At 41.9% G+C, this 19,498-nt stretch overlaps 1 protein-coding gene across 1 annotated transcript in view; it reads left to right on the forward strand.

Moving 5' to 3' along the window:
* LOC139575844 (Wilms tumor protein 1-interacting protein homolog) overlaps positions 1–19,498 on the forward strand; it is a 31,091-nt gene that overhangs the window by 2,296 nt on the left and 9,297 nt on the right. The window contains exon 2 of the mRNA XM_071401201.1: positions 13,599–13,700. Within this exon, the coding sequence (XP_071257302.1) occupies positions 13,599–13,700 (102 nt within the window). The remainder of the gene's footprint in view (positions 1–13,598; positions 13,701–19,498) is intronic.

Consider the following 19,498-nt stretch of genomic DNA (forward strand, 5'->3'; position numbering starts at 1 on the left):
TGTAAAAGGGCCAGACTACATCCTCCACGTTCCATGTGTTTGGTGGTCTGATAATAACCCTCATGGTTATGAACTTGAACTCTGGTGCCCTGTGGTCCATACATGTGTGGAAGATAAGTAAATTGATGGGCTTCACTGGGTTACTTCATCTTCAGCTGGGTCACTAACCTCATTATAGCTGAGCACATGTTCATTGGCACAACACAGGTCAGGCCATGGAAATTTGGAAACATTTTCAATCATAACACCTCTCATTTTATTGCTAGACAAAAACATCTCATCACCTGTTCTAGTTGATTTACCTAATAAATATTTTCCCTGTGATAATGTGTTTACACTGAGGATAATTTGAGTTTATTTGAAGCATGGGTTTTAATGAGCGCAGTGCAAAAACTAACATACATTTTTCAAGTTTAAGAATATTATCTTCACATTACATTTTGTGTTGTCATAATATTTTGTGTGTTTGATAGTGTTTGGTATCGTGGGAGGCTGAGGCGGCGTTAGGCTAACTGGAGCATTAACTGAGTGATCAGGCCCATTTTGTCCATGGAGCCAGCTGATTGGTCAAACAGTGTTGTGGCCTGGCCACAGCAGCCCTGCCACTGATCAATCAGAACTGGCTGGTGACGCCTGAGGTAGCCCTTTGCCTCAAATCCTTGGGTGTTTTGTGAGGTGAGGTGGGGGTTGGGGGAATGTTGTCCAGAGAGCAACTGGGGATCCTTTTCATTATAAAATCACAGTCCTGATCACCATCTCCGTACCTTGCACAGCAAGTGTAATAACAATAGTGTAAGAACATAGTAATAACAGCCTAACTACATTACATATTGACATAACTGAGGGATTTTCTTATGTGTAACAAGTCAGTTGTTATTAATTGTTACTCATGTTACTACAAAGCAGATATTTTGTAGTGCTAAGTAATTCCATTGTTTACAATTCCAGTGTAGTTGTGGAGCTTGTAAAGTTTGTCTGTTTAATTGTCATGCTGTAGTTAAAAGGGTGCGTTGAACACGACTTCAGCCTAGCTTCACTGAGCTTTGTTGTCATCTCATCTAGTGGCTGGTTGCAACCTTAACAACTAACATGTATTCTATAATGCCAACAACGACTCCCTCTGTGGCAGATAAGAGTGGCTTTTACAGGGAAATACACATTTCTGTTTTGGCAGAGCTAACGTTTACACAGCGCTGAGTAGGGCTGAATGGAACCTTCTGTTCTGTCCCAGGGAGCGAGTAGATACCCTTCAGTGATTCAGTGGTCTTGCTGCTTGGTGAAAACGCCCAGCCATACGGCCAATGCAGCGGGCATTCTCTGGAAGACTTCTCTCTGCCATTTCTCTCTGTGCTTTCCTCAAGATGCATTTTTTTTCTCCATGAGTGCTCTGAGCTGTAACTGTTTTGCAACATATTCCCTCTCTGAGACTTGAAATCATTGTTTTTGAAGGGGTAAACTCTCTCCTCCCACAGGAAAAGAAGGGAGAATCTATCCACCTTTTGAATGTGCTGATGGACAAATGGCTGCGGTCTGAGAACAGAACAGTGGTTTGATTTTGTTTTCCTCCAGTGCGCTGGCTGGCTCAGAGTGACGCTGAGACGGCTGTTCATTTGTCACAGAGGAGCAGGTGAGAGCTGTAGAATGTAGCAGACAGAAGCTCCTCACAGTACGCTGGGCCGAGAGAGAGAGAGACACACACACACACACACACACACAGCTCTGTTTCCGTGGCGACGGTGGAGAAATTGATCGCCCAGGCTTTGAGGTCTGTGCTGTCACACTGCGTTGCTCTGCTCTGTGCTCTGCCTCGCTGCAGGCCCCTGTGTGGCCTCTGTTTGTTGTGGTGGCGAAGGAGCTGTGAATCAACAGCTGGCCCGGGACAGACCAGCATTGAGGCTTCCAGAGCAGAGCCGCCCAGCCCCCTGCTCGCCCCCGCCCAGACCCCCCCGCGAAGCCCTTCATTAACCAGCCAGTGGGGAGTCGGGCAGCACCAGACACTTGGCACACGATCTTGGCTCGCGGGCCAGACATGGCGGTCGGGGGTCAAGTCTGATCACCTGCTCAGAATAATAATGACGGTATAGTAATGTTACATGGTTGACTCAGAAAGGGTTTGGTCAACTTTTACTGTGTTGGTGGTGGTGTCAGTCACCCCAACTCTCACTGCAGCCGCTCTGCAGGGCAGTCTGAGCTACAATGTGTGGCTTAGAGCTAAATGGAGCAGATACAGTTGCTCTTTTGACAAATACACTTATGAATACACAAAACACATAGGCAGCCAAATGTTTTAGGGTCATTCGTAACTCTTGTGTCAGTTGAAACGTGAACATAGCTCACATTAATGATACATGTTCATGATGCATTAGCTTAATCACAAATTCACTCTCATTAGTGAAAGTATGAGTATTTTAGCTCCCTATCATGAATATGGGAAGTGTTTAGAGTGCTGCCATTACCCTTCCAACAATAGACCATGAGTAGAGAGAACACACTGTCCCTGGCCTGTCTGAACAACAACAGAACACAGCATAATCGCTTAAATATTGTGAGAGATTTTCAGACAGAGTTTCTGCCTCATTTCCAGTTTTATGCCATTTCTCAAACATCTAGGTTTTGGACAAACATTGCAGGCAGCTGTACATCAAAATAATGATTTCAAGTACACACACAAATTGAATGTTACTATTTCTTATTAGTTCCATTCTTGCTTATGTAGCCTAATAGTGTATTTCATATGTCCCCAACAGTGGTGTACTGCTATTTCTTTAGGTGAGGGAGCGCAAAAAAATGATGTAAATGACATTATTTACTCAATCAAAGTTTGTACTGACAGATGTAGCCAATTTAATGGCCTATCATTATAGAATATGCATAAAATGCATTCTCCAATTGCAACATCTGCCTTTGCCTAACCATATTGTCCAAAGAAAATGTTCTATTTTTAATACCCTCAAACACCAAGTTAGGCATAGTTTGTTAACACAATCTACTCTAATTCACTCATAAAACAGTAGGCTAATATTTTGTTAACACAATCTACTCTAATTTGCTCATAAAACAGTAGGCGAATAGTTTGTTATCACAATCTACTTTCAAATAGGCCATCATCACTGTCCATCGTGAATTATTATTCTTCACATTTTACAGCTGAAACGTCCAAACTGCATCTCCATGCCAATCATTTGTTTGATCTCAATCAGTTTCATGGGAATATGCAATTACAGCTTCTTGAATTAGCCTACTGTTTTATGAGCCAATTAGAGTAGATTGTGTTAACAAACTATTAGCCTACTGTTTTATGAGCAAATTAGAGTAGATTGTGATAACAAACTATTCGCCTACTGTTTTATGAGCGAATTAGAGTAGATTGTGATAACAAACTATTTGCCTACTGTTTTATGAGCAAATTAGAGTAGATTGTGTTAACAAACTATTAGCCTTGTATTTTGTTTCAATCAGCGCGGGCCTAGTGGCCCGCGCTTTTGAGTTGGCGCATGTGGATTTTTTAAAACTTGTTGTGTGAAGTGATAGTCTTCTATTTGTAATGATAGTAATAAGTGATGACTATTTGGTGTAGGCAACAGATCTTGATGAGATTTAATTTTAAGCAATTGGAGCGCCCTTCGTAGTGTTGAAAGGACAACGCCAGGATCGCACAATGATCTTAAAGTAGTTAAACCAACTTGTGGTGCTGAAGGATAGCTCTGCCATTTGGCCAGTTCAGGAACAAACAACTACGTGGTATTGCTATTTGATTATAGCCTAATGTAAAACAAATACTTAGCTTAATATCATTGCACTGCTTGCGGGGAGAGCTTTATTGCAAGTAGGCATTTCATTGTATTGTGTAGCTTACATGCTCTATTATAAATAAACGTTGATTTGCTTGAACACAATACAATATACCCTATTACAGAATAAAAGAAAACAGAGAGGTGAACTATCAATTAATGTAATTTATTTGCATAGATATTATCAAAACAATTGACCAAGTAGTGAACATAAATCATTACCATGTAGAATTGCAGGAAATGTTTTTTTTAAACCACCATAAAATCAAGCTTTTAGTGTGATGTATTCATGCATCACAATAAACTATAACCTAAATGCATTATTACCTCAAACCTGACCCAATTCACAGTTCCAATTTCCCATCCTAACATACCAAGCTAGAACAGGCCCTGCGTCTCAACTAATAGCCAATGTAGGCTAAATATCCCAAGCAGGGCTACTGCAACTTCCAGAGAAGGTCAGGCTCTCAGGCTTTGCGGTGGCCACTCTGGTTTGGGTGTCCTCGGCAGAACGATGTTGCTCTAACCAAGTGGTCACATTTCGTTCTGGGTTCCACTGCGCAGAGGGGTCCGTGGAGTTTTATGAACATCAAGGCAGACACACACAGGGAAATTTAGTTTTTCAACGTTTTCATTGGCCATTGTGGTCCATCCTCCGACGGTCTTCCACAGTGCACACACACAGCTTATAGTTCTTCATCATTCTCACCACCAGAGAGAAGAAAGGGAACAAACCACCATTTACCTACCTCTAGGCTGCTATACATACTTATTTGATTTGTCATTCTATCCAGAAATAGTTTTACCAGCTGCGTATATTCTCAAATTGAAAAAAGTGAGGGAGCACCACTCCTTCACGCTCCGGCAGCACTACATCCCTGGTCCCCAAAGGTGTGGAACTCTGAGTTACTGAGTGTGCTACTGACGATGAAGGGCAATGTTCTTTCTTCACCACGTGTGTCAAGTGGTATTGTCCTGTCCTGATCACACTGGACATGATTTAAATTAAGAACAAATTAGACTTTTCCTGCTCAGTCCCTCTCTCTCCCTAACCCTCTCCCTAGTCCCTTCAGTCATGTAAAACACTGTCCACATCCGTTTGAGGGCCTTTTAGGCTTAACAGCAACATTTATGGGAAATCATCTCAAGTCAACTTGGCTCAAAATGCCATGAACTTTTCCTTAGCTTGTAGCAAGTTCCCTATTCTGTTCAGTTTTTCCTGTCAAGCTTTCCTTCCTCAGGGCAAGGCTTCCACCTTGGGAGATGAAATGGACATGTACCTGGAGGTGTACACATGGACATGGTCCATTGTTTTGTTTACAATTCTGCCTGAAGCTCCAGCAGGACTGTACTATAGAAGTACAGTGGAAATAAGCAAAGGCTTAAACTACAGTGGAAATAAAGTATAGTGGAAAATAAACAAAGGCAGAGAAAGAGGACAGTATTGGGGCAGTTGCTCCTATGAGTATTCAGAAGATATCAGCTCAACAAAGCCTCTAAGAATGTTGCTCTACCCCACCTCATTGTCAGCATATTTCCCTGCAAACATCTCAGCACCGCTATCTATCTCGTAGTCAGATACCGTAGTAGACAGTGGAGGCTTCAGGCAAGTGCATGCGTCTGGAATGCAGCAGAATGGGACTTAGATAGCTGGAGGAGACCTTGGTCTGGAGAATGCACAATAAACTGTGTGTGTGTGTAGGGGGGTTGTGATAATGACCTGCTTAGCAGAGATATCGTCAAGTGGTGGGAGTCCATACTCCCTCCAAAAATCAACCACCCTGGAGTGCAGACTCCCCCCTACCTTCCCCACCTCACTATAACACATTTCAGCTCTACTCCCCGGGAGCACTTGGTCCTTGCACTCAAAGTTCAGACACTCCAAGATCAGAGACCACAGATAGCCTTTGCCTTGCAAACCTTGTGAAGACTTGTCATTGCTAGCTTCACATTTCTCCACCTTGTATCTCCTAGGAACAGCCATCTTTTCAAAGCAGAGAAGAAGAGGTGCAAGTGTGGTACAGATGGTATAATAGAGGTGCCATTACATTTTCAGGACCTGCCATTATCAGTGCAGATCCATGTGTTTAAATTGTATGGCAGCCAACAGTTTGTTCATGGAATTGTTCTATGCCAATGCCCCAATTATGGAAAAAAACTAAAACATGTTCAGAAATATTCCTGGAAGTTCTGGAACAGTGGGGGAGTATTTAAAGACAATTAGCAGTGAGATTGGCGGACCAGGAACATTAGCAGACCAGACCAGACTAGAGTAGTATGCTGGGCTTTGAGTTTGGAGGTAGTACAGATTGGCCAGCAGCCTTGGCGTAATCAAGAGAGTCTAACTGCTGTCAGCTGAGGCAAGGCAGATTATAATCAATGACCATATTTACACATAAATAGGCTATATATGTTTTATTGTCACATACACATAGTAGTACGGTTAAGATCCTTGCTGAAGGCTACTAGCCCAATGCTCTAACCGCTAGGCTACCTGCAGCCCTACATGCACACCAATATCCCTGTTTTTGAGTTGACGCATGTAAACATCATATCCGTTTACAATAACCCAAATAAGCTCCTATCCTGGTTTTAAGAAACCCAGATAAGATGCCTGGGATATGCTGATCTTAGACGGGATACTGTGGCATGTAAACATATTTTCCGATTTACTGTTGTTTAAACTGAGCAGACTCCGTTTCACATAGTATCAGCTTTGAAGTTCAGATGGGAAAAGTAATAGTTGGAATAGTAACTGAAGTCTGGACACTGACTGTAGGCCTCACATGTAGCCTATTATAACATTAACTCATGCAGAATTAATTGTTTCTTGCAGTAAAATGATAGACCAAATGTTCATTTTGTCTTGGGAACAGGAGTGGAGAAATATGATTTCTTTCTTACATCTTGAGAAAATGTGAATGCGCGCTTTGGGACCTGTTGTGCAGCCTAAACGTGCATTTTTTTTCTGCGACATAAAAGCTGCCAGTATCTCACTTTCAGTCATATAAAATATGCTTCCAAGGCAAACTGAATTACTGTCAGAAACATGTTGGATTGTTTTCACAGATTTTCATTTCCTTAAAAAAACTCTTTGGGCTAGATGTCCCGCTAGCATCCCGAAACTGGAGGGCGCCCAATTCAAATAAATAATTATAAAAATGCTGGATATTAAACATTTATGTACATACAAGTGTCTTATATCGGTTGAAAGCTTAAATTCTTGTTAATCTAACTGCACTGTCCGATTTATAGTAGGCTTTACAGCGAAAGCATGCCATGCGATTGTTTGAGGACGGCGCCCCACATCAAAATATTTTTCCACCGGCACAGGTTTCATAAATTCACAAATAGCGATGAAAAATTCCCTTACTTTTTGAAAATCTTCCTCTGATTTGTCATCCAAAGGGTCCCAGCTATACCATGTAGTGTTGTTTTGTTAGATAAAATCCTTCTTTATATCCCAAAAGGTCTGTTTAGTTGGCGCCATCGATTTGTGTAATCCACTCGTTCAACATGCCAAGATAGGAATCCGAAAATCGAGAAAAAAGGACCCTAGCCCTAACAAGTTAAAACCGGTCAACAAACTGATGTTAATTTTGAACGGAAAATCTCCTCAGTCCCTAAATGTCTTTGCTGCGTGAGAGAAGCAGGAATGAAAGAGAACGCTACCAATGTCAACTACATTATTGATAACGGTTTCATTCTATCGATGAATGACATTCTGGTGAGCAAGGCTTTATTTAGTGTTGTAGAGCAACAAGGAATGACAGAAGAGAAGCTGTGTGTATATAATTATAGACTAACAAAGTTGATGAACAAATAGCCTTCCTAATGTCGGAAATTATAAGCAGAAAAATATCTAAATTAGGTGTACAAACTTTTTTCCCCAATCTACATTTTTTAAAATATTTTCACCGTCCTTGGGTAAATTAGCAATCTTGTTCACTTTTAGTAAATCTAACTAGTTCAGGTGCTGGACAGATACAAATAAAAAAGTCTTCAACTCCCACAGTAGTTTATTGAGACGTACAAAACAGACAACATTTCGACACCACTGGCATCTTTTTCATGTTCACTTTTAGGTAGTTACATAACTACACTTTCCAGTCTTCTGGGTGTTTCGTTAAAGGGAATATAGAGGTAATATGGGATCTATCAAATCTGGACAGTAATATTTTATTTTCTTGCCAATGGCTATTCTAGATATTTATCTTGGCCAAGCTGTTGTGATTAAGATGATTCATAGTTTGGCTCTTTAACCTTATCAGAGAGAATAGCCCTAATTTCTCCTCTTATCTTTTCTGAGTGCAGGAACAGTGTCATGAGTTTAAGTTGGAATAGGAAATACCAATATTTGACTTTGGTCCAGCTGAATGACTCTTGCTGACAGGAAAGCATGTGGGCCTAACCTTTGGATAGCCTTAGGTTACCGTAGTCCTTCATTTAAAAAAAATGTCATACAGAGTGCGAATTACAGAGGATGAATGAGACATGAGCTCCTCTAAAGGCAACAAAAGTTCACCTTTGGGAGGGTCATTAAATATTTATAATTTGACGAGATGCGCGCCAACGGCAAGACGCATCAATCTCACCGGAGAAAGCATCCAAGCGAGCGAAACAGCGCCTGTCATACTCTTTTTGGCCAGACAGCATCAGATACATATGATACACATACTGAGACAGAGGGCCACAGTTTCGATCACTCGGATGCTTTCTCCGGTGAGATAGATTCAACCACTTGCGAATTGACCAATTATGAAACCTTTAGTATAAAGAGGAGGAAGGGAAGCGCTACTAAGGTACACAATAGTACATTTTGGTAGATAGAAGGTGCTCTTTGGTAAAAGGGGTAAATTGGTTATCAAAAAGAAAGGAGGACCAAGGCACTCTTCATATAATTAATTAAAATGCCTTTATTAGTATGGCATGTTCAATAGAAACAAAGTTTTTTTTAAACCGACGCGTTTCGGCTGCATGACGAAGGCCATGCAGCCGAAACGCATCGTTTATTATTTCATTATTTCATTTCATTATTTCATATGCTTTTTCTTTTTTTATTGTTCACATTTTTGGGGAAGTATGGCGTCCATTGGCATCCATGAATACACACACCACTGTAGTAGGCCTAATGACAATCGCTGAATGTCATTATGGTGTTTTTAACAGATGTCTCTTCCCTTTCATGAAATGACGCGTGCACCGTGCACTGTTTGGATGCTGGAATTATTTTAGAGTGGAAGAACGTACAGTTAGCCTACTTTTTGAAGTGATTTGTTTGAGAATCAGATTTAAACATCATTACTGGGTGTCTTCATGCCCCATTAAAATGTAATGCATTTTTGTCTTTACTATTAGGCCCATAAAAAAAAATGTGCATGCACGAGGCTCCCAAGAATGTCACGGTACAATTCGCACTCTGATGTCATAGATGTAAAAAGCAGGGAAGGGGTCAATTCGGAATTTGGGGAATTTAATTAAATTCAAACAATGAATTTGAATTGAATTTGAATTGGCCACACCCCACAGGAAGCAGAATTTGAATAGAATTTGATTTGAAGGAAGTAGAATGGAATTCAAAGCAATTCAACAGAGAAGTGAAACATGAAAGTCTCATTTAATTGGGGTGTGGCTAATTCAAATTCAAGAATTGAATTGGAATTAAAAACAATTCGCAACTCTATACAGAATTGACCCCAACACAGGTAGCCCTTTAGACTTGTACCCGTATACGGGTTGAAAATGGAAGACTTGGACACTGATAAGCACCTGAATTGGAACGTAGTGGCTGTACTGTAATATGCTATACTTGACGTCAGAGCTCAGGGTCTCTTCAATTAGGCTCTGTATGGGTTTTGCAAGCCAAGCAAACGTGAGTCCAAATGTGCACTTCACATTTACATATCATAAAACTCAGGGGTGCAACTTTGGTTTTAGAAGTGGGGGGGACATCACTTAAAAAAATATACCAGTCAAAAGTTTGGACACACCAGACAACTACTACTTTGAAGAATCGCAAATATAAAATATATTTTGATTTGTTTAACACTTTTTTGGTTACTACATGATTCCATATGTGTTATTTTATAGTTTTGATGTCTTCACTATTATTCTACAATGTAGAAAAAAGTTAAAATAAAGAAAAACCATTGAATGAGTAGGTGTGTCCAAACTTTGGACTAGTACTGTATATGAACATGACTGGGCATTCTAACATATCTGTATCCATTCATCATCATCAATCGTGTCTCCCAGGTCTTCCTCACATTTTTGTTATACATGTTTTGTGTCATCGGGAAAAGCCTCTATCAACTCTTGATACGGTTTGGAAATCACCTTTGGAGGTTTGTCAGACTGCCTTAAAATAGCATCTGGCTTGTCCAGTGTTTGCTGGACAGAGAGAATAAAGTGTTGTATCTGCAAAAATTCACATCACCTCTGTCCCAGACTGATCTTCCCTGGCTGCCTGACCCTGCTGAGACCCATGTCACCATCTAATCCTACTAAAATGAGGCATGAGAAAGAATAACTTGGTGTACATTTATTCATTATATCATCCAAGAATAGAATCAATGGTTCAATAATTGAAATGACCATTATTCCCAGGTCCCAGACTGTAGCTTTAAGCTGCTGTCCTGTAGCTACTGGAGGTCTACCCATCAATTCAAGATGAAACTTTGTCATTCACAGGCGGGAGCAGGTGTTCAGACAGACGACTTTGGGATTATTATTTTTTTTGATACGGTCTTTAAAACTTAAATATGTAAATAAATATTGATAATCAAAAAATGTAATCATCATTGAAAAGGATTACTCATTTATTTGTCTCTGCCTGCAAATCGTCCTCCTTAAAGGTAGGCTATATCCAATAGGACTATGCAAAACGTAGCAAGTGTGACTGTCATCATTCTTGCTGCTTCCAGTTCAGTAGCCATACCAGCGAGATCAGGTGCCTGTGTGGTCTCAATTAAATAGAGTAGGCTATAGCCTATGTGTACATGAGCGGAGAAGCACGGAGCAGTTATCTTTCCAAGGAAATGTACTTCCTAAATAGGTCTATGACTAGGCTATAGTTTGCTACATTGCCTAGAATAGGCCTACATATTTATCACCCATATTCCTCAGTCTGATATAGCCTATAGGGTGCAAAATTGCTGGGACCATGCCTGGCAAGTGATCTGTGTCACATACGCCTAAAATAACATTGCGGGACTGCGGTTGGTTTTGGGACCAGTTCTTGCTGTAGCGGGTTGGAGCTGGACAGAAAGCCGGCGGGTGCGGGCAGAAGCGAGATGATAAAAATCGGTCCCACGCAGACCTCTACTGTGCAACATGACAGTGAAGCCTGTAACTTTAGGGCTGTTTATTACTGTGTCAGTGTGAAAAATCGAGAATTAGCTTGAGAAACTTACAGATAATGTTACATTGACAACTGACTAATACAACTAATACAACTTCAATTGCTTGGCCGATGGTTTCATCGTTTGATTGAGGTCTAGTTTGATTGAGGCAAAAATAATAGCAAATGTAATTCAACTTTTGGCCAGCTCTCTCTGACGGTACATAAACTGGCAAAAGCTTGCCAAGTTAATTTTTAAACATGACAAAACAAAGGCTACAAAAATTTCTATACATACAACTGCTGTTAGATAGTAATAATAGCCACCTCATATCATTATCTGACAGATAACTAGAGGCTAGAGCAGACCTGGCTGTGGTAGCTACTCACTAGCATAGCTTTTTCATTCACCTCAGTCGAGAGGGGATGAAACATTAGCTAACGTCACACAGTTGCCTCGTTTTATATCACATTCCAATAATAAAACTGGGGGGGAAATGCAATTTTAGAATGTGGGGGGGACATGTCCCACCTGTCCCCAGTGAAAGTTACGCCCCTGATGAAACTCATGTAATTTACAGTGTCAACAGTGTGATGTTTGGATTCAGTCTTGTCAGGTGAGCTGTCGTGTCCTCATCTTTAGTCTAATAATTTCCCCATAATCTCCTAAATGTTCCCTTTTAATTGCTACCATGGTTGCGCATATGCTTTCCATATTAGCCCTATCCATATAGGCCAATTATGAATCTAAGGGGTTAAGACCTGTCAAAGAGACATCCTGCATCTATAGCAGTATAAGTCCAGCACATATTTTAAATTGGCCTGGCTCTAGAAAGTATCATTGCCTTGAAATACTGTCAGAATAAATTGTTAGAGAGAGGACTAGATGATGACACTCTTTCTTCATTACTGTCAACATGGGAGGAAGTTGGGGGGGTCAGCCCCCTGTAGGGATGTTGTGTCCTGTAGGCGTAGTGACCCTGGACTCACCCTACCCAGGCTTTGACCCTGCACTCGCTGTGGAATGTGACCCTGGCGCGGAGGCCATCTTGTGCGTGAGAGGAAAGCAGGGGAATCATTAGTCCAATGCTATGTCCAAATAGTTGTCACCGGCTGGGTGCCTTCCTTCTCTCCTTCCTTAGTAAGGGTTTACCATCAACCTAAAAAGAACCACATAGATGAAAGTTTGTAGTCCACACCTGTGGGTAAATCACCTTTTTTTCCTCTAAATTGTCTAGTGTTTCCAGGTCAGTGGTCGTCCATTGGGACATAGCCCACTAACTTTTGCTGAATCACTTTTGTTATTGTGCCACATTAAGAGAATGCTTCCTGCCAACCCCTAACACCTCTGGTTAATGTATTTTTAATTTAGATACAACATAGATCAATGAACCTCACAGAGACACATTAGTTTGGTCCAAGTACTGTATATACACCCTTTATAGATCATTGATGGAACATGGAAGTTACTAGCTAAAGCAGTTACAATGACGTGTACTTTACTGCTGTATGAAAGCTTAAGTAGGATTCAGATTGAATATGTTGATGATAATGGTTGGCAGGTAGCCTAGCGGTTAAGAATGTTGGGCCAGTAACCGAAAAGTTGCTGGTTCGAATCCCCGTGCCGATTAGGTGAAACATCTGTCAATGTGTCCTTGAGCAAGGCACTTAACCCTAATTTTTCCTGTAACACGGAACCCAAACCGGCTGCGCGCGTGCTCCATCGTGCATAAATGTATTTTGTCCGCCCACACCAAACGCAATCACGACACGCAGGTTAAAATATCAAAACAAACTCTGAACCAATTATATTAATTTGGGGACAGGTCGAAAAGCATTAAACATTTATGTCAATTTAGCTAGTTAGCTTGCACTTGCTAGCTAATTTGTCCTATTTAGCTAGCTTGCTGTTGCTAGCTAATTTGTCCTGGGATATAAAAATTGAGTTGTTATTTTACCTGAAATGCACAAGGTCCTTTACTCCGACAATTAATCCACACATAAAACGGTCAACTGAATCGTTTCTAGTCATCTATCTTCCTTCCTTCATGTTCTTCTCTTGACTTTATATTGCGATTGGCAACTTTCATAAATTAGGTGCATTACCGTCACTGACCTCGTTCGTCTTTGTCACCCATGTGGGTATAACCAATGAGGAGATGGCACGTGTGTACCTGCTTCTATAAACCAATGAGGAGATGGGAGAGGCAGGACTTTCAGCGTGATCTGCGTCAGAAATAGAACTGATTTCTATTTTATCCCTTGGCAACGCAGACGCTCGTTGGCGCGTGCAAGCAGTTTGGGTGCAATAATTGAATAACATAGATTTCAACATTTATTTTGCAACGCTCACATACGCGAGCGGTGTGGTCAGCCTGTAAGTTGCTCTGCCTAATGACTAAAATGTCAATGTAAAATAATGATGATTATGTCTACAGATGTTAACCTGTGTCTCTTCCCTCCTCCAGGTATCTGTATCAAGTGTGGGAAGGGTGTGTATGGAGCCAGCCAAGCCTGTCAGGCCATGGGGAATCTGTACCATACCAACTGCTTCACCTGTTGCTCCTGTGGTAGGTGTATATAGCCTTTGTCCACTACTCCTACTCAGCACCTGCATCATTGGCTGGCATCACAGATGTCCTGTATTTTCATTTCTTAGCACAACATTGATGTTGGTTGCCAGAGTGTCTTTGGGAGTTATCAGCAGAATGCTCTATTATCTATTTGACAGGAACACGGATGATATATTGGAACGAGTGGGTTGTAGAGACGGATGTTGAATCTGCAGTCAACCTGAAAAAAAATTGTTTATGCATGTTGTGTGTATACGTGCGTGTGCGTGCGCGCGTGTGTATTTGTGTGTGTAGTGCTGCCCGGTCACCTGACTCCAATTGTCCTCTCTAGTTTCAAGTGGAGACGAGGGTGAAGTCGGAGAGAGTTTGGAGCAAGGTTGCTTTCATTCATGCACTGATGTACATGGATGCTGATCCCTTGGCTTTGGAAGAAATGCATATAATTGACATGTAATTGAATACATATACTTTCAGATGTATTGTGTGGTTGAAGAATGAGGGGCAGTGTCTCTAATCCTGAGGTTTCTCTACAGATTCCTTTTGACCTGCTTTGAAAAGTGTACTTGAGTCAGACCAGAGAGATATACTGTAGTCTGTTTCCATTGGTCAGACATTATTGCCCATCTATAGTGGTTTAAACAGTACAGAAAAAGAGAATCTACACTTCTCTGTTATTCAGAATTTAAATTAGTTTGGTGAAATCTATCCAGAAGTGAAGCAGGTCTTCCCCTTATTATTCTAGTGGTCTCTGTATATAGATGATAACAGGCCCATCTTGACTCTTGCAATGGTTTATTCCTAACGTAAACTCTGTGATGTATTATTGGGTCGCTTATAAATGGGAATGTTTGCTTTTTTAAGAGTGTTTTCAACACCTCTTAGAAGTTTAGTTTTAAAGTGCCTGTAGATCTTAAAACACACCTAATGATGTATCAACTTATTTGTTGACAAACTGTTTTTGTTTTACTTTTTGACTAAAATGCCACAAATGTTATTCTGTAAGAGTCAGGAGCTCCATAGCAGAGAGAGTTCAGTTCTCTGAGACATTGCTGGCTGGTAGCCTTGGGCTTTGTTTAACCATGCATAATTGAGGCCTCCTCTTGGCTTGCTCCTATGGTTGCACCCTTTTTTCATGAAATGGCCAGGAATGCAAACTACCCCCCTCCACTTCAGCCGGCCTTCCCATGAGGACCTCAATCAGACAGTCACAAAGTGTACCAGGCCTGCTTATCAGAGGGGGCCGGCCTGGCATGGGCTCTGAGCAAACAACACACACATAAACACACACACACTGATAAACACACACACACACACAGAAAAATGTGTGCGCGAGTAATTATACGCTCACACATCACGCACGCACACACACAAACACCCCCCACCCGCCCAAACATACCCACACACACTCCTCATTATTTACTCGTCTCAACTATACAGTCATAAGACATACCTCTGTGACCAGTCTCCTGTTTATTTCCTGTACTGGTGTTGACGCCCAGCTCCTGACTGGATCACCACCCACTTCCTCCTTCCACATGCCTTTTGTCTGCTAGCTCACATGTATCCATGCCTATAATGGGGCACGCTAGTGATTAACTAGTTACATCTGTGTTACTGTAACACATCCTGCTAGTGCCTCTCACACCAGCCAGGAGAAAACAGCCAAGGGCCTTGTATTTCTGAAACCTGTTTATGATGCATTGTGGTTTCCTCAGTCACTCACCAGCTGCACCTGACTGGCTGGCTGGCACAGGGCACACATCTCAATGTTGTGCTGTCTGCTATGGGGATCTGGCTGGGGTATGGTAGATGGCTGCACTAAGTAGAGTTAGCCTGGCTACTCCCCATATAAATAGAATCTAGTCATTCTATTACTATGCTACTCCCTCATCTGAGTGTAAATTGTGGGATCTGGCCAAGGTTTTAAATTATGTACAACAACTTGGTAGTGTAACCCATGCTGCCTTTGGCGATGGTTTGACTACTTGATCATGACTTTCGCTGTGATTTAGTTGTGGGGGAGTTTCTGAGAGACTGAGTGGGTCATGTTTTTTTCACTTTTGATGAATAGCGTGCCCAGAGTGAACTGCCTCCTACTCTGTCCCAGATGCTAATATATGCATATTATTATTACTATTGGATAGAAAACACTCTGAAGTTTCTAAAACGATTTGAATGATGTCTGTGAGTATAACAGAACTCATATGGCAGGCAAAAACCTGAGAAAAAATCCAAACAGGAAGTGGGAATTCTGAGGCTGGTCGATTTTCAACTCATCGCCTATAGAAATCCCAGTGGGATATGGATCTGTTTGCACTTCCTACGGCTTCCACTAGATGTCAACAGTCTGTAGAATGTTGAATGAAGCTTCTACTGTGATGTTGAGCCGGATGGGAGCTGTTTGAGTCAGTGGTCTGGCAGAGAGCCAGGTCCTGGACACGTGCATTCCACATGATATCGACTTGCGTTCCATTACTTCTATAGACACAAAGGAATTCTCCGGTTGGAACGTTATTGAATATTTATGATAACAACATCCTAAAGATTGATTCTATACTTAGTTTGAGAAGTTTATTCGACCTGTAATATAACGTTTTGAAGTTTTCATCCGAAGTTCGCCTGGACCTGCACGAGCGTTTGGATATGTGTACTAAACGAGCTTACAAAAGTAGCAACTTGGAAATAAATAATGGACATTATCGAACAAAACAACAATTTATTGTGAAACTAGGATTCCTGGGAGTGCATTCTGATGAAGATCATCAAAGGTAAGGGAATATTTATAATGTAATTTCGTATTTCTGTTGACTCCAACATGGCGGAGAAATTTTGTTTCTATCTGAGCGCTGTCTCAGATTATTGAATATTGTGCTTTTTCCGTAAAGTTTTTTTGAAATCTGACACAGCGGTTGCATTAAGAACAAGTGTATCTTTAATTATATGTAAAACATGTATCTTTCATCAAAGTTTATGATGAGTATTTCTGTTATTTGATGTGGCTCTCTGCAATTTCTCCGGCTATTTTGGAGGCATTTCTGAACATGGCGCCAATGTAAACTGAGATTTTTGGATATAAATATGCACATTATCGAACAAAACATAAATGTATTGTGTAACATGATGTCCTATGAGTGTCATCTGATGAAGATCATCAAAGGTTAGTGATTAATTATATCTCTATTTCTGCTTTTTGTGACTCCTATCTTTGGCTGGGAAAATGGCTGTGTTTTTTGGACTTGGTGGTGATCTAACATAATCATATGTTGTGTTTTCGCTGTAAAGCATTTTTTAAATCGGACACGATGGGTAGATTAACAAGATGTTTATCTTTCATTTGCTGTATTGGACTTGTTAATTTGTGAAAGTTACATATTTCTAAAAAATATTTTTTAATTTCCCGCGCTGCCTTTTCAGTGGAATGTTGTCGAGGGGTTCCGCTAGCGGAACTTGTGTCCTAGAAAGGTTAATGATATTAGAGAGACTGGGAGATTCTGTAGCTTCTGGGTTTTCTATTTGAGAGATGTGCTTGTGGCTCTGTTGGTGTCTTAACTTGGCTGTTCTCTTTAAAGAGAGACTTACTTAAAAACTATTTGGAAGCAGCAGCAGGTCAGCACATGCTCACGTTGCCGGGATCGAAACATTCCTGTCTGAAGTCCCAAGCAATCTGAGTGAGTCACTACCTCCAGCATCCTTCTTTTACTTACCACGGCACTGGGCAGGCCCTCCCTCCGCCTCTCCCTCTCTGCCTCCTCCCCCTCAGATCCCCACTGCCTGCCTGCAGGTGATAAAGGCCCACTTGTTCTGAGAGGAGAGAGTGGGAGGAAAGGAGAGGGGAGAGTGGGTGGGGTAGAAACTGAGAGGGTGCAACATGCTTGATGTTTCCCCCCTACAGGAAGAATATGGGGATACTGAACATTTAAAAGATGGTAATCTAGGGCATTATTCAGATTATTTACATAAGGAGATATTCATTCAGTATTTATTGTGATCTCATGTCTTGGCTTAGCAACTATAGTTTAAAAAAAGAGTTGCCTATGGCCAACAGCCAGGTCATTAAAAGTCAACACAGTAGCATAGGGATTTTATAAATGACACAGGTCCAATGACATGTCCAGATGCCGGGCTGGTTGGCACTAGGAGTAGCAGTCAGCAGTGCTACAGTACCGCCACCAGGCTACCGCAACCAGGCATCCATGACTGGTCCACAATCTACCACACTGACCACATGATCACAAAACTTTGATTGCTGCAGTATGACTCACTAAGGATTTTATTTTTCCTCACATAATTATTTTATTTGACCAGTTCACTGCAGTTTGTTGTAGTGCTCTAAAATTATTTCTGATGGGTTAAATATCTAGCTGAGAGAATCGCTCCCATTATTTCAAGATGCATGGCCCTTTATGTGCATGTCTGTGAAACGCAGCACTGAGTCATGGGAAACCAATGTTGGAGCTATAAAAACTAAGTACAGTATCTTGAGTGTGAAATCCCAATCAGGCAGCCATTTGGTCCTGAACTCCATGGAAAATGTCACATGTCCCACCGTGCTCAGGGGCTGTGAGCTGAGGAGAAGAGGAGAGGAGCCCTGAGCCCCAGCCCACTGCAGCCAGCCCAGCACTTTCCTCTCCTGTGACAAAGGCTAGAGGGAGAGAGAGGGAGGCAGGGAGCCCTCCCCCTCTCTATGAGGGAGGGGGGGTGGGGGGGGGGGGGGGGTTGAATGGGACCAACTAGTGACCTCAGGCAGAAAGAATGTCCCCGTTTGCTCAGGCAGCCCGCTCCCTTAGCAGAGCACCACAGTCAGCGAGCGCCGAGGGCTTTGTGTTTCACCTTCCAGATGCACTCGCCAGAGCAAAGGTCACCAGACAGACACACAGCAACATGCCCCAGCTCCGGCTCACTGGTGTGTTGTTCATTTGAATGTAATGGTTTTTATAAGTTTAGTCACTCTGAATTAAAAGAGCTCCTCCTTTGTAGTCAACATGAAATATGTTTTTTCTCTCTCGTCCAGCCTCCAACTCTAAATGCTAATAGTTCCTCGCTTTCAGTCTTAAGTCTCACCTATTGTGTGAACAGCATTCTTCGGCTGCTATAGCCATTTATGTGGGTGTTAATGTATTGCTATCTCCCAGCAATGTGACACTGTGTGTGAAATACAGTGATTGCATTCATTTGGGTGTAAAAAGGGGGACATGTCTTTCCCAAGCCAGGACACCCATAAAATCAATGGCAGCTCAGGACGGCAATTAAATCTGACTAATCCTGCAGATTTATGAGCTCTATGCGCTCTGTCTGCCAGGCTGGGCTGGGTTGAAGTCACTGCACTGCCAGAAAGAGAAGACTGCTGCTGCCATTTAGTGTATTTGAATGGGCATGCATTAAGAGAAGCATCGCAGGGGGCGCAAAGGCCAGGGCCAGTGGGAGTGAGCATTGAGGAGATCTTTCCTTTTAGGTGGAATTCCCTTTTATCCTGTGGAATTTAGTGCTACTGTGCTCATGGAGCCCCAAAATGGTGACTTTGGGGAGGGACTGCCTGTTAGTACCAGACATGGGGAAATCCTTTGCTCAGGCTCCTATATTTGGGCTGTGGTGGTGTGTGTGAGAGCTGTACACAATGGCAGGGGTAGGGGTGAGGAGGAGGAGGGGGAGTTCGTAAAGCAGTTTAGGCCTGGTCTGGATGATGGGGCTGTATTGATTGTTTGCTGGTTCTAAGTAGAAGGAGTCCCGTGGGGATCAATGGATGACCAGAGTATTGAAACAGTAGTGTGGACCTCAAACGAGTAAACCTACATTAT

The sequence above is a fragment of the Salvelinus alpinus genome, chromosome 5 (genome assembly GCF_045679555.1).
Source record: "Salvelinus alpinus chromosome 5, SLU_Salpinus.1, whole genome shotgun sequence".
In the NCBI taxonomy this organism is placed as follows: domain Eukaryota; kingdom Metazoa; phylum Chordata; class Actinopteri; order Salmoniformes; family Salmonidae; genus Salvelinus; species Salvelinus alpinus.